Here is a 12,880-nt window from a genome sequence, read left to right on the forward strand (position 1 = left end):
CGGCGCTGCGGGCCGGCTGCTCGGCGCACGTGAAATGGGCTTTTGGGGAAGTTTGTAGGATCATCTCTCCCTCCTGAGAGGTACTGATGGGCAGATGAGACTTTTCTGCATCACAACGCAAGCTCTGCTAGCTAACACAAGCATGAGCCAGACTTGGAAAGCCGACTCCCCGCAAGCTGCACAAAATATTGCCCTTTTATTTTTATTTTCTTTTGCTCAAGACAGCCGTCCTTGGCCAACAGACAGAACTCCTGCAGGACTCCTGGGGTGACCCACGCACGCTGTGCCCGCAGCAGTGGGGCACTGCAGCAAAATAAAAGCCAAAACCACCTAAGGGCTGATTCACGAGCCACGTGCGCACAAATACATACACAACTCTTCCCTTCCCTTCCCTTCCCTTCCCTTCCCTTCCCTTCCCGTCTTCCTCTACCCCAGCGTGGAAGTAATTGTTAATGTTTCATCATCAAGAAAAAAGCATGTGCAACAATTTTTTGCACTGAGATGCAACACTGTAAAGGAGTCCCTGCTGAGTAGGTCATTTCCCTCTGCCTAAGGCCCACACCTTGTTACTTAATAACCAAGATTTGAAGTCCTTTGACAATAACAATCCTATTATACATTCGAATTACAGCACTTTATTCAGGAAGAGTGGATGCTGCAGGATCAAACATCCAGGCTTTAAATCCTTCAGATCCTCACTTGTCAGCGCCACAGAGAGGGATTTGTTATATGCATCTGAAATTAAAGTTTCTAATTTTCTTAATTCTATATAGAGGGATAAACATCAAGCTTATTCTTCTGCCAGTCCTGAATGTTCCTCCGAGCCGTATTTATAGCACAGGGAAAACATCTGAAAATTTCTTATTTATTCTGTCCATTCTTAGGCTAAAAATGTCTGGGTTTTTTTAAGTCACAAAGATGACGCCTGCACTGATCTTTTGTGAATAAACATTGAAAACAGCTAGCGGAGAAACTTCAAGAGGGGAAGAAGGAGGAAAATTGAGAAATCTTTTATTATTTGGTGTCAGTTTTGGTGCTGCCAAGTCCATGTCTAAACCACGTCTTTAGGCGCCACAGGCGTGTTTCTTTTAGTACCTCCAGCGGCGGTGACTCCACCACTGCCCGGGGCAGCCTCTTCCAGTGCCTGACAACCCTTTCTGCGAAGTTTTCCCTAACATCCCATCTAAACCTCCCTGGCACAACCTGAGGCTATTTCCCCATGTCCTATCGATTGTCACCCGTGAGGAGCGGCAGACCCGCGCTTGGCTGCGGCCTCCTGCCAGGCAGTGGGGCGAGACGAGCTGCCCCCAAGTCTCCCTTTCCCAGGCTAAGCACCGCCGTCCCCCTCAGAGCCGTGCCAGCGTTCGCGGTGTTCCCGCCAGCTCCGCGGCGCTCCTTTAGCTCCGGTCCCACCCCGCTGCCTCCCCGGTTCGCAGGCCGCGCCTCAGGCCGGGGGCGGTGCGCGCTCCGCGCCATGGCGGGCGCTGCGGCCCGGGGCCCGCTGCCGCTGCCCTGCCTGCTGCTGCTGCTGCTGCTGCTGCTGCTGCTGCTGCTGCTGCCGCCGGCCGCCAGCGCCGAGCCCGAGCTGCGCTTCAGGCCGCCGGCCGAGGCCCCCGTACGGCTCTTCACCGAGCCCGAGCTGGCCAAATACGACGGGCACCAGGTAGGGCCGGGCCGCCGCTGTGCGCCGAAGGCCGGGCCCGCGCAGCCCCGCCGCCTTCCCTGGCGCTCGGTGCGCCGGAGATGCCGAGAAGCGCGGGATTGTCGCGCTCTGCTGCTGTGCTGTCCCGCGATCCCTCCCGCCCTGCCCTTCTGGGCATCTCTTGCTTCTTGGGCGGCACTTGGTGGCAGGTTGGCAGGCGGCCGTGTGCTCCGGCCGGCAGCTGCCGGGGCCGATGCTGCACACACCATCACACAACTGGGTGCCCTGCGCCCATTCCGCTCGCTCCCGGCTTGGCAAGGCGCTCCTGCCGGAGAAGTTCAGATTACCGGGAGTTAGAGCCAAAGTTAACTTTTTCTCTCAGTAATTTATGTACTTACACTTTAAAAAACAAACAAAAAGCCAGAACAAGATTATCAGAATAACAAGACATTTTTAACTTAGGAGTGTTTAGCTTCGTGTGGTTCAAAGGCCTGAGCAGAACTCCAGACTCAAAACGATGAAGCCCTGCATCGATACACATCTGCTTCTCTTTTGAAACGCTTGCTGTCTGACCTTCTCAGGGTCTTCTCGAGGTGCTTTGAAGAGACTAACCAATGTCTGACTAAAATGACATCTTATGTATGAAACACAAAGCAGAAGCACTGGCTTATTAAGTAAAACTGGCTTATTAAGTCAGCAGATCAGATTTACATGTGTTTACGTATTTATCTTTGTTTTTTAATCAAATAATGCTGTTGGCCACACACCCTTTTATTTTGGGCAATATCCATCTGCATTAGGAATAGAAAGATGAAGCTGACAATCTTCCAGCAGACTAGCGTGCAGACAAGAGGTGACTTGCAAAAAAGGACATGTCTTCTATGGTTGGGCTGTTTAGATTAAAAAGATTCTCTCATTGTTTAGGATTGAATCTTCAAAGAATTTTAGGGGCAGTTTAAAGGATGAGCAAGAAATGTCAAGAGAGGGAACATGTGTGGTGGTATGACAAGATTAAACGTACAACGAAGAATTTGTGTCCTGAGAGCTTGTGGATTTCACAGCTAAAACTAACTGCTTTTTGCCTGTGCACAAGTGCTGAGGATATATTGATGGCTTTCCCTCCAGGAAGGACAGCCCATCTACCTGGCAGTGAAGGGAGTAGTGTTTGATGTCACCTCTGGAAAAGGTTAGTCTGCTTCCCCTCTGCTGTCTACTTTGCTTTCACGTTATTTTTCAGTCATTTGTTTTTAAATATTCCCAGTGTATTGGAAGCCTGCAGTTCAACCGCAACAAAAAGATATACTTTTTCCTCTTCTAAGAAATCTGATTTTCCTCCTCTGACAGCTCCCCTACTAAGGTTTTGTCTAGAACTTACACTGGTCTGAGATCACATGTAGCCAGACAAGCCAGCACTGTCCAGGTAGCTTGGGCACTGCTAATGGAAACTGGGAGACACTTCCCAGATCCCCGAGTCCATGTGTGGGGTCACGCCACATGGAAGCTACAACATTTTCTTGCCCTGAGTACAAGGGCTAACATGAATGTGCCCACTGTACAATATCAACAGTGCTGCAGCTGCTTCTTTTCCTTCTGGTGTCCACACCCCTTGCTGTTTGTGCCTTCCCTGAGAACTACAAATGTTTTAATTTGAACTCCTGCTCCTTAATCCCGATTTGCTATAAAAAGTTTGAAGGGACCATGAGAGTCTTGGACACCTGCCTTGTTGTTACCTTAAGTAAACTAATGTCTTGTTACTGTGTTTGTACGAGCATACATGTTCAAATCTTCTTTGGCTGATCTTCAAATCCTAAATTACACAAGGCTTGCAAATTCTGGAGTCTACAAACATCTCATGAGAATGTAAAGTACAACTCCCTAAATAATAAGTAAATTTTAAGAATGCAGTGTAGGAAGTTCAACAGCTGTATAACCCCAAAAAGTAGGAAATCCAAAGTCAGTTCTGCAGAGAAGAGTCTTAGTCTTGAGTTGTTGCTTTCAGTTCCCTGACATTCAGTTTACAGGCTGGTAGAGGCTGAACATACCCTGTACACTGTCAGATCATCACTGGATTTTTTTTTTTTTTTTTAATCTGACAGAATTTTATGGAAAAGGAGCACCATACAATGCTTTGGTTGGAAAAGATGCAACAAGAGGAGTTGCAAAGATGTCTCTGGATCCAGCAGATCTTACACATGACACAGTAAGAAAATGAGCCACTTTGCAAATTCCACTTTGTTTCATTCCACTTTGCAAATTTTTATTATTATGCAAGATGATGAGTGATGAATTTAAATTATTTGTATTTATATAAGTTAATTCACGTATTTAAAATCAAAATGCATTAGTTCTCTTTAGATACATAAAATATATTTACTGATCATGAAAGGTGCTAACAGCCTTCAAGAGGAAAGTTTTTCATTTGTGGAATCAATACAACTTCTGTAAGCGTGTAGAAGGGAAATCACCTGCTGTTTAAAAAGATGCTCACAAAGACAGTAAATCACTTTCTTTGTCAATTGGTTTGGTGTGTTCTGACATGGCAGTGAATGGTGGTGGACTGTTGCTTGTTTGACCTGAATACCTTAAAGTTTTGTCAAGGCTGAATTTGAAGGGAGAGAATACAATTACAGGCTGTACTGTCAATTTTGTTCATCATGCTCTGCAGTGTAAACCCAAAAGCTGACCCTAAGGTTTACAGTAATCATTAAAAAAACCCCAACATGTAAATATCTCTATTTTTATTTCTTTGAGACAGGACTTTTATTTCCCTATTTCCTTTAGACAGGACTCACAGAGGAGGAACTGAAGTCCCTGGATGACATCTTCAATAATGTTTATAAAGCCAAATATCCAATTGTTGGCTATACTTCTCGGCGAATTCTGAATGAGGATGGCAGCCCCAATCTGGACTTTAAACCTGAAGATCAGCCACATTTCAGCATTAAAGATGAGTTTTGAGGAACACATTTGTACCTAGAGAGTGCCTGGGGAGAGGCACAGCAGAATATTAAATTAATTCCCTGTGTTGTGGAGTTCATTACTACAATCAGCTATCATGAGTCAGTTCTCTGCTCAGAAAATAGGTGTGTGTGTGTACACATGTAGCATAGAGGAAACAAACAGATCTGTAGTAGTTTGCTGGGAATTACAGGAATTGTATAACTGCAAGCTCTTTCTGCCAGTATTTCTCTGTTAAGAAATGTATAATGTAAAATTACCTTCCTTAGAAGAGAGAAGAAAGCTTTTAATAATTGAAATGTGACTGGTCTTTTTGTAAATCCCAAGTTGTTTTCCACTCCTTGGAAAAGTGTAAATGAATTATTTGGACAAGCTAACATCAATTCTCTGTGCTTCATGTGAATGTAGGTATCATGAGTACAGACAGGTGCTATAGAGGCTTAACATTTTAAAAAGCATTATGGGGTTTAATATCTGATGGCTTTGAGAATACTGGATATAAAGCCACTCAGTCTCCTCAAATGCAGTTACTGTGGAGTATTTCTGCAAAGCCTACAGCTGTAAATTGAGAAAGATAAATATTTTTTTTCCCCCAGGAGGACTACTGTGACATTTTAAATAAGACTATTATATTAGGTTTGGATAAATGACACTTTACTTTTTAAAAATAATTATCAAAGATGCCATCTATATTAGATTATGATGATTTCCTTCTACCTTCCTCCAGTCTTTCTCTGACAAAAAAGAGGAAATCATAGCCCAGTGTTTGCCACATACTCTTACAGCACAAATTTATTATAGCAGTTTAGTGTCCTGTGCATGTTGTTAGCATTTTTATATTAACAATTTCAGCTCTCATTTTTTATGTCACTTTGTTTTTCTTTGTTCTTACCCTGGCTTCATCACTGTTGTTTTAATGAAGTGTGCAGTGCCATGTTCCTCTCCCTCTTAACCTGATAGAAAACTACAGATCCTGCAGGGTGAAAAGAGACCCCCTTTATGGCATCTCCCTGGCAGTCTTTCAGCAACAACAGGACTGTAAAAGCCTGAGCTGTAAAAATTGCTGCTAACCCCTGACTTTCACTAACTTAAGTAGAATGTGAATTGTCCCATGTGTGCATTTATCTGTCACTGTCACCATTTTCATCGATATGGGAAAAACTAAGCAGCTGTTCCCAATTCTGTATTAATAATACAGATATAATAAAAATAGGATTCTGTATTGTTGTTCTATTTTTTAAGCATTTTGGTAATTTTCTATGAAGGGAAGATTTTATTAGATGATTCTCCACCTTCTAGTTTGCAGGGGACAGCTACCTGTCAGTTGAGTAACTAGAAAAGCTGTTTCTATGTATTTCTATGGGGTTTGGTGGTTTTTTGCCCATTATTTCACAGTGTTACAGATTTTATTCTAGATTTGGTTTTTTTCGTCTCACCATTAGACCACTTCATTAGACCACCCCACTGGTCCCTCTGATGGTGCTCTGAGTAGAAAAAATAAATCAGCATTTAAGAAATTACTGTTGCTTCAGATAATTATTTTTGTGTTAGTGTTTATTACTGCTGACCTTTTGATTAGAGACCAACAGCAGGTGGGAGTTTGCTCCTTGATGATACCTGTTGTCTTTGTGGGAATGCATGTGGGTTTGGTGGTTATGGTGGTTGGTTGTTTGCCAGCATTTCATAAATAATTTTTCAGTGCCTACTAGTTCTTTGCTTCCTGATGGGGCAGCTTCAGTAGTCATGCTGCTGGGATTACTGTAGAAGTCCTTGTTCCATCTGGGATCACGACACCCAGCTGCATTTCAAAAAAGAACTCCCTTATAGCTCGATTGCAGCTCATCCCCACTGAGTGTTTGTGTTCTCTCTGTGCTTTTCCTGTTCTCCCTATGAAATCACCTTTGCTGATGTCAAAGCAGGTAACTCAGCTTCTGCTTGTACTAAATTTCAGGTTCTTTTCAGTGAGGAAGTGCTTCCTACAACAGGAAATGGTGATATAAAACCCCTGTTTGTAATGCAAGATCCTCACAAGTCCAACCTTCTCTCACCCTAAAGCATCACCAAAGGGAGATGCTTTAGCCCTTCTTTTCTGTTATTAAAGACAAGGTTATCACAACTGAGTGCACTTTAGAATGAAAAACATTTCCTTTTTGGTTTTGTTTCCATTTGAAAACCGAAGGTTTCACATTTAGTCACTTCCTAGGCTATTTCACTTGGGGTTCCCCACTTAATGGAAGTGCTACAACAATAAGGCTCTAAGTGGACACATCCTTAACACATTTTCACTGCTTTTTAAAAATGCATTCAGAGTACCACAGTATTTCTTTCAGTGTTAATTCAACAGCACTATTTTATAGCTAAGGTTGTTTTACTTGCCAGTGGCCTGAAATTTATTTTGCTTAAAAGCAAACTGTCTGCTATGGCTCCTTTGTTCAGACAGCTGCATTTCCCTGACGTTTGTATTGTTACAGTAAAACAGGTGCCCTCATGATCTATTAATTCCACTCAAAACAAGCAAGCTGTGCAAAGCCTTTTGTAGCCCTCCTACTCCACACCTCCTTTGGAGAGTCTAGAATTTCTTTTCAGTTTGCTTGCTGCCTCCAGATAACATTGCAAATGTCATTATTTTTGCTGTGTGCTTCCAACATGCATTTTGCTAACTTAAGTATAAGGTTTTAATGAATTGCTGCACCAAGAATTGCCTTCCTTTAGTGTTTCATAATAGTTTACTCTTTAGAATGTTAAGAATTATCAGATGGGTTCACTTACCTAGATGATGCATAATGTGAGTTGGTGTTTCCCACCTGGCACTCTTTTCAATAGTCACTCACTTTGACCCTAACACATTTGTGACAGGATAAATTCCCTACTTTAGGAAGGACTTCTTATTAACAACTGAAGTATTAGGACTGCAAGTGTAAGCAACAAAAATTCAGTAAAAGGTTCAGGAAATGCAAATCAGAGTATTCTCTTTAATTTTTTGCACTTGCAGAGAGTGCAGTGAAGAGAAATCCTCCTAAGAATGTGTTATTAGTTATTGCATCCTAATCTAAACAAGACCACCTGCTTGAGTGCAAGGGCTCTGAATCCTGCTGATTGAGCAGCTGAGAATTTTCCAAGAATTTAGGATAAGACATAAAGTTATTTCTTTTCTATCCATAATATGGATATGTACACCACTTTTCTGTAGCCCTTTGCCAAAACACGAGTCTTTCATTGACTTAAATCAGGTTTTGTATTAGTTTTCTTCTGCTGAAAAGGCCTTGTGATCCTTTGAAAACTGCAGCTTAGGCTACTGACTTTGTGGTCTGATGGTACCACTGGCTGTGAATTCATCACAACATCAGTGTAGGAGTCAATGTGGGATCACAGTTCAGACTGCACTTGTCTGACTTTCCACGTTTCAGTAAAAATTAAAAGAGGATGCTTATCTGTTTAAAGGGTGGTGCTCTGGAATGGAAGAAGCCTCAAAACAGTTTGTAAATCACCTCCTTTTACTGTTGTTTCAAAACCACTATCAGGCAATACATTCAACAAATTATAGTTTGGAAAGATAAATTGCTGTAGTTTTCCCTTGTATGACTTCCAAAAACCTGCAGAACAAGAAAAAAAATGGTTTAGATCACTTTCACATATGTATTCTGTATCTTACAGATGAATCTATTTATCTGAAATGGGCTCAATGTATTTGCATTTGCTCAAGAGAAAATGGAAGAGACATGGAGAGATCCACTTAGAAAGCCCATTGCGAATTTTTCAGCCAATCTGGTTGAACTGAAAGGAAAAAAAGTGGAAAAAAAAAATTACTACTTCTGTGGGTGAAAAAGCTGCAATTCAGAAGGATTCAGCTGCACATCAGGAAGATGTGCTAAGCAGCTCTGATTAGTATTTGCATTATTTTCAGATGAACACTGGATATCTTGAAATCCCAGAACTGATGTAAGTGATGACAATCCCACACTTTCTTACCCATCATCCACTTATTCCTTTGCCTAATGTTTTCCTGTCCATACAGGAAAAGATATACAATTCATGCAATTTATAAAATATTTGTACTTACGAATATAAGTAATATTCATAAAAACACACATGAACCTATACCCTGAAAGCTATTTACATGGTATACAGAATGTCAGTTTTCAAACAAACTAGTATTTGTCAGTGAATGCTTTTAAACAAAAAAAATCACTAAACTTTTAGATTTGTAGCACTTCACTCAGGGCTCTGTAAGTGCCAGTTCAGACAATTATAATATACAACAAATCTGTCTGCCTTGGTAGAAAAATCAGTGCTATATCAAATAGTGATTTTTGCCCCCTGTATATTCAGTCAGAGTGTCAAAGATCTAGGTGTACGATAGGTGGATATCACTGCTAGAAGTACCCTTAGTAGCATAGGCATGATTTTGACTTTGGCATGTCCCAAAAAACCCTAACTCAGAAAACAGAATAGGTGGGAAATGAGAATTTATCTTCGTGTGCTACTGGGACAATTTATACTGGCAAGGTGGATCTGGTAGAGCAGGTCTGATAGCAGTGCTTCTATTTTTGCTTCTGTCAGATATGGCCAATGATAACAATGTAAACTTGTACCCTCATCCATCTGTTGGGCTTTACATAAAATCTTCTGGTTTAGCTTTTTTTCCTGTTCAGAAGAAAGTGTGAGTCCTGATTTACTTGTTTGCAAAACTTACACTTAAATCTTGGCTTGGGTAATCTGTTGATGAGAAATCCAAACTAAGAGAAACAGAGATTAATGTTCTGTGAAAAATAGAGCCTGTGCACCTGGATGAACTGCAGAGCCACAGGAAGTACTCTTGAATAAACAATTTCTTTTAATGTTTCCTGTAAGTTATTTGTAGATGTTGCCATCAGAAATTTTGTACTGTTGATGAATGTTCAGCTTACCATGTTCTGCAGTACTTCTTGACATGACTCTTTATCATTCTGACATGAGATATTAACCTTCTAAGAAGTGAAAAGTTTAGAAGAAGCTGGGTGCAGGCCATCTTGGAGATAAGCCAGACAAGAGAAATCAAAATATGACCTAATTTTCCCTCTACTTAAAGAAACCTCTCTGAAAAAGGAAAAGAAATCACTGTCCCAGGGTCTATTATTTTGCCTTCCAGATTTTGCTGAGTTTTCCCATACTGTGCAAAGGCAGCAGATAAAGCCTTGAAAAAGACTTGAATCTAAACCCTTGCATTGTGAAAATTCTAATCCACATCTCGGCATATCTCCTGGGGCTTTAAAGATTATGGCAACTCAGATAGTGGCGTACAAAGAGTCAAACACATGAATTGAATCAAGCCAGGCTCATGCTAGTCTGAATGTAGAATTGAAACTTGGAGCTTTCACCCTTCTTTAGTAGACAACAAAATCTCTGAATTGAAAAAAAAAAATATCCTTAAAGGTAGCACTTGTTTCAGCCAGTTTGGGCAGATAGAATTCAATGGTGACTGAAAACTTCCTTGTGCCTTGTTCTATGCTGCTTTGCAGGGATTTGAAAATCATTTGTGTTGGATACACAGAACTTAGTTACCAAGCAATTCACTGCCTGGAGGGTAACATTATAGATTAAACTGATAACTGGTTCAAAATAACCATGGCAGATTGAGAGTATCATAGGAAGGTTATTTGCCTTGTTGAGGGCTGTGGCTCCATAGCCTTTATTTTATGCTGCAGCTAAAAGTCCAGGTAAACTGAAAATTATTAATTACATTTATCCCGTTATTAATTTTTAAGTTGGAGCAAAACTCCTGAAAACTTTACTAATAAGAATGAACATTGTTCCACAAAAAAGCAAAGTGTTCATTCTGAACTGTGCAGACATCTAAGTATACTTAAGGCAAAAGTGGCAATCAAAAGGATTACATGTTTAAATTGAGATTAAATTCTTAGGTAACATGTCTTGAAAGTGCCTCAGGCATTTCAAGGATTTTTTCCTTATTTATTGTTTAACCATGCTCTGTACTTTAAATTAGATGCAAGACTTTTTAAGAATAGGGCAGTAGGACTTTCAAGGTATTTGTGAAGTATTTTCATGTTACACAAAGACAAATGTGCACCTGAGATACACAACAGACAGATCCAGAAATTTAGACAAAGGCAACAGTCTTACAGTCTTTTAAAACATGTTGTATTCCATGTATTTCTTAAACTGAACAGGTAACAAATAACACCCTGACACAACAAAAATGATCAGCAGAAATGAGCTTGTAGGGATATCTGAAAAACTTTCAGAATTAATGTGTGTAAAAGACCAACCTATCAATTTTAGTGAACTTAAAAGGATTTTAAGAACATGAGCTTAGCAGGGATGTTTGGTATGTGCTGAGCCTCTGTGATTCTACACATTAAACATTATTATTTAATATTTAAATAAAATAAATTCCTTTCCACTCCTCTGAGTGGTCTCCTTGGAGTTTAGCATGTCTTGCAGCTGCAAGAAAACAGGCTGCTGAAAGATTCATACATGAAGCAGCAGCATATCAGTGGAATAGAATGGTGTGAGGCAGAGCAAAGGAAGGGGAGTGAAAGTCTACTTACAAGAAGCAGCAGGAGATTATAAATAAATCACAGGAGAGTACTCTTTCGAAAGAGGTGAAACTTGCTGATGCTTTCAGAGATAAGGTTGAACTTGAGAACAGAAAAGCATGACATCCTCCTTAGATACAGTTCTGGGGAAATCAGCATGAATTAAACAGCTCATACTGCTGCCTCCTTGCTTGACAACCTCGGTCTCATTTTCCAAAAATACGATGCCTTTGGCTTTGATACCTTGCAGGTGCTTGGATTCATGGCAAATCACACTGCTGCTGTTCAGTCCATAACTTACCAATTTTCCCCATTTTATCTTAAATGATACCCATTGCAGTTTAAGAAAAAAGGCTGGAGTTTAGCCAGTGAAGAGGTGACCTGGGACACAAAAATGAAGGTACAGTTCTCAGCTTCACCACAGCTTTGCCATTCTTAATGATAGGCTTCCTAGCTGTTAAATAAGCTGTTGTTTCCCTTGAATTCCTTGTGACTTTCATCCCTTCTGTGACTTCCAGCCTCTTGAAGAAGGTAATGTTGGCTGGACATTTGGGCTGGTGGGATCCCAAGATGGCTATAGTATCAAAAATGCTACTTGATTGAACTCTAACTTCACTTTCCTCACTCCAAAGAGTGATCACTTTGTGGTGCTTTCAGCTGAAGTGAATATGGTTTACCCCATGTTGATCCAAGTAATATGTATTTATAGGAAGCTTTAATACACAGGAAAATAGTTACAAACAATTATTCTACAATACTGTAGCTCACTTTATTGTAAGGTCTGTTGGAGAATTGTAAATTCCTCATGGTACTGTGAAAACACAAATATAAGCCAGTCTAAGTCTTTGAAATGTATCTGGTTTCTGTTACCCTTAAAAAACCCCTCCACTAGGCTGTTTGATTTAAGAACAACAGAAATTAATCAGGGTTTTCCTGGTACTAGCTGAAAAATCATCTCGCTGAACGTGTTTTCTTCACTGCTGGGAATCTGCTGGCCACTTGTATTTTTCATTGTGCACACTGCTGGTAGTCACATAATAATTACTGAAATACCTTCATTAATTATTTACATAAATACTTTTAAAATTTTACTTCAAATATATATATAAACATTCTGTTTTCAATGGAATTGAACTAAAAGTAGACAGCTAGCACCATGTGACTTGAGACGTCCCCATAAGCTACTGGAAAGCACTACTTGATTTATAGACAGAGTTTGGAAAGCCAAATGAATTCTGTAGAGTGTTTATATAAATGCATTACTCTCCATAACTTCCTCTAACTGGACTGTCCTTTCATTTATATCTTTTTCCATCAACTCATTTAGACTGACTCATTGCACCTAAAAATAGTTTAGATTTACTTTATCTTTTTATACTCAGAGTAACACCACAAAATGGATCATGCCTACATGCAGTTATCTGAGGAAACCTACTCCGTTATTTCAGTTCATTCCTTTTGGAGCATGGAAATCACTGAACCACATATTAAGTTGGTATAAATTTAAACAACCACAAAAGTCAAGGAAGGTATGTGCAGGGATCTGATCCCCACCTAAAAATGTAACAAAGATTACTGTCTAGGCCCTGGAGAATCTCACCTTTAGATATCCTTTCAGAAACAGCACGACTGCAGCGCTGTTAATGGAATCATCCCAGATCTCTGTTGGTGCTACTTCAAATAAATCCAGGCTTCTTGAATTTTAATTCTCTTGCAATTTTTTCCATGTAGCAGGAGGTACATG

At 40.4% G+C, this 12,880-nt stretch overlaps 1 protein-coding gene and 1 long non-coding RNA gene across 2 annotated transcripts; one reads left to right on the forward strand and one right to left on the reverse strand.

Annotated features, from left to right (window-relative positions):
• Positions 1–1,138: 1,138 nt before the first annotated feature.
• NENF (neudesin neurotrophic factor) lies at positions 1,139–5,195 on the forward strand. The gene is made up of 4 exons (XM_066316162.1): positions 1,139–1,663; positions 2,768–2,828; positions 3,739–3,842; positions 4,424–5,195. Exons 1-4 carry the CDS (start codon positions 1,220–1,222, stop codon positions 4,598–4,600), a joined length of 786 nt encoding a protein of 261 aa, XP_066172259.1. The 5' UTR covers positions 1,139–1,219; the 3' UTR covers positions 4,601–5,195.
• A 2,881-nt stretch (positions 5,196–8,076) lies between these two features.
• Positions 8,077–11,773, reverse strand: LOC136359495 (uncharacterized). The gene is made up of 2 exons (XR_010743289.1): positions 11,149–11,773; positions 8,077–8,193 (listed from the first exon to the last, which is right to left on the reverse strand). It is a non-coding gene; the product is annotated as an uncharacterized lncRNA (long non-coding RNA).
• Positions 11,774–12,880: the final 1,107 nt, after the last annotated feature.

The sequence above is a fragment of the Sylvia atricapilla genome, chromosome 3 (assembly GCF_009819655.1).
Source record: "Sylvia atricapilla isolate bSylAtr1 chromosome 3, bSylAtr1.pri, whole genome shotgun sequence".
Lineage (NCBI taxonomy): Eukaryota > Metazoa > Chordata > Aves > Passeriformes > Sylviidae > Sylvia > Sylvia atricapilla.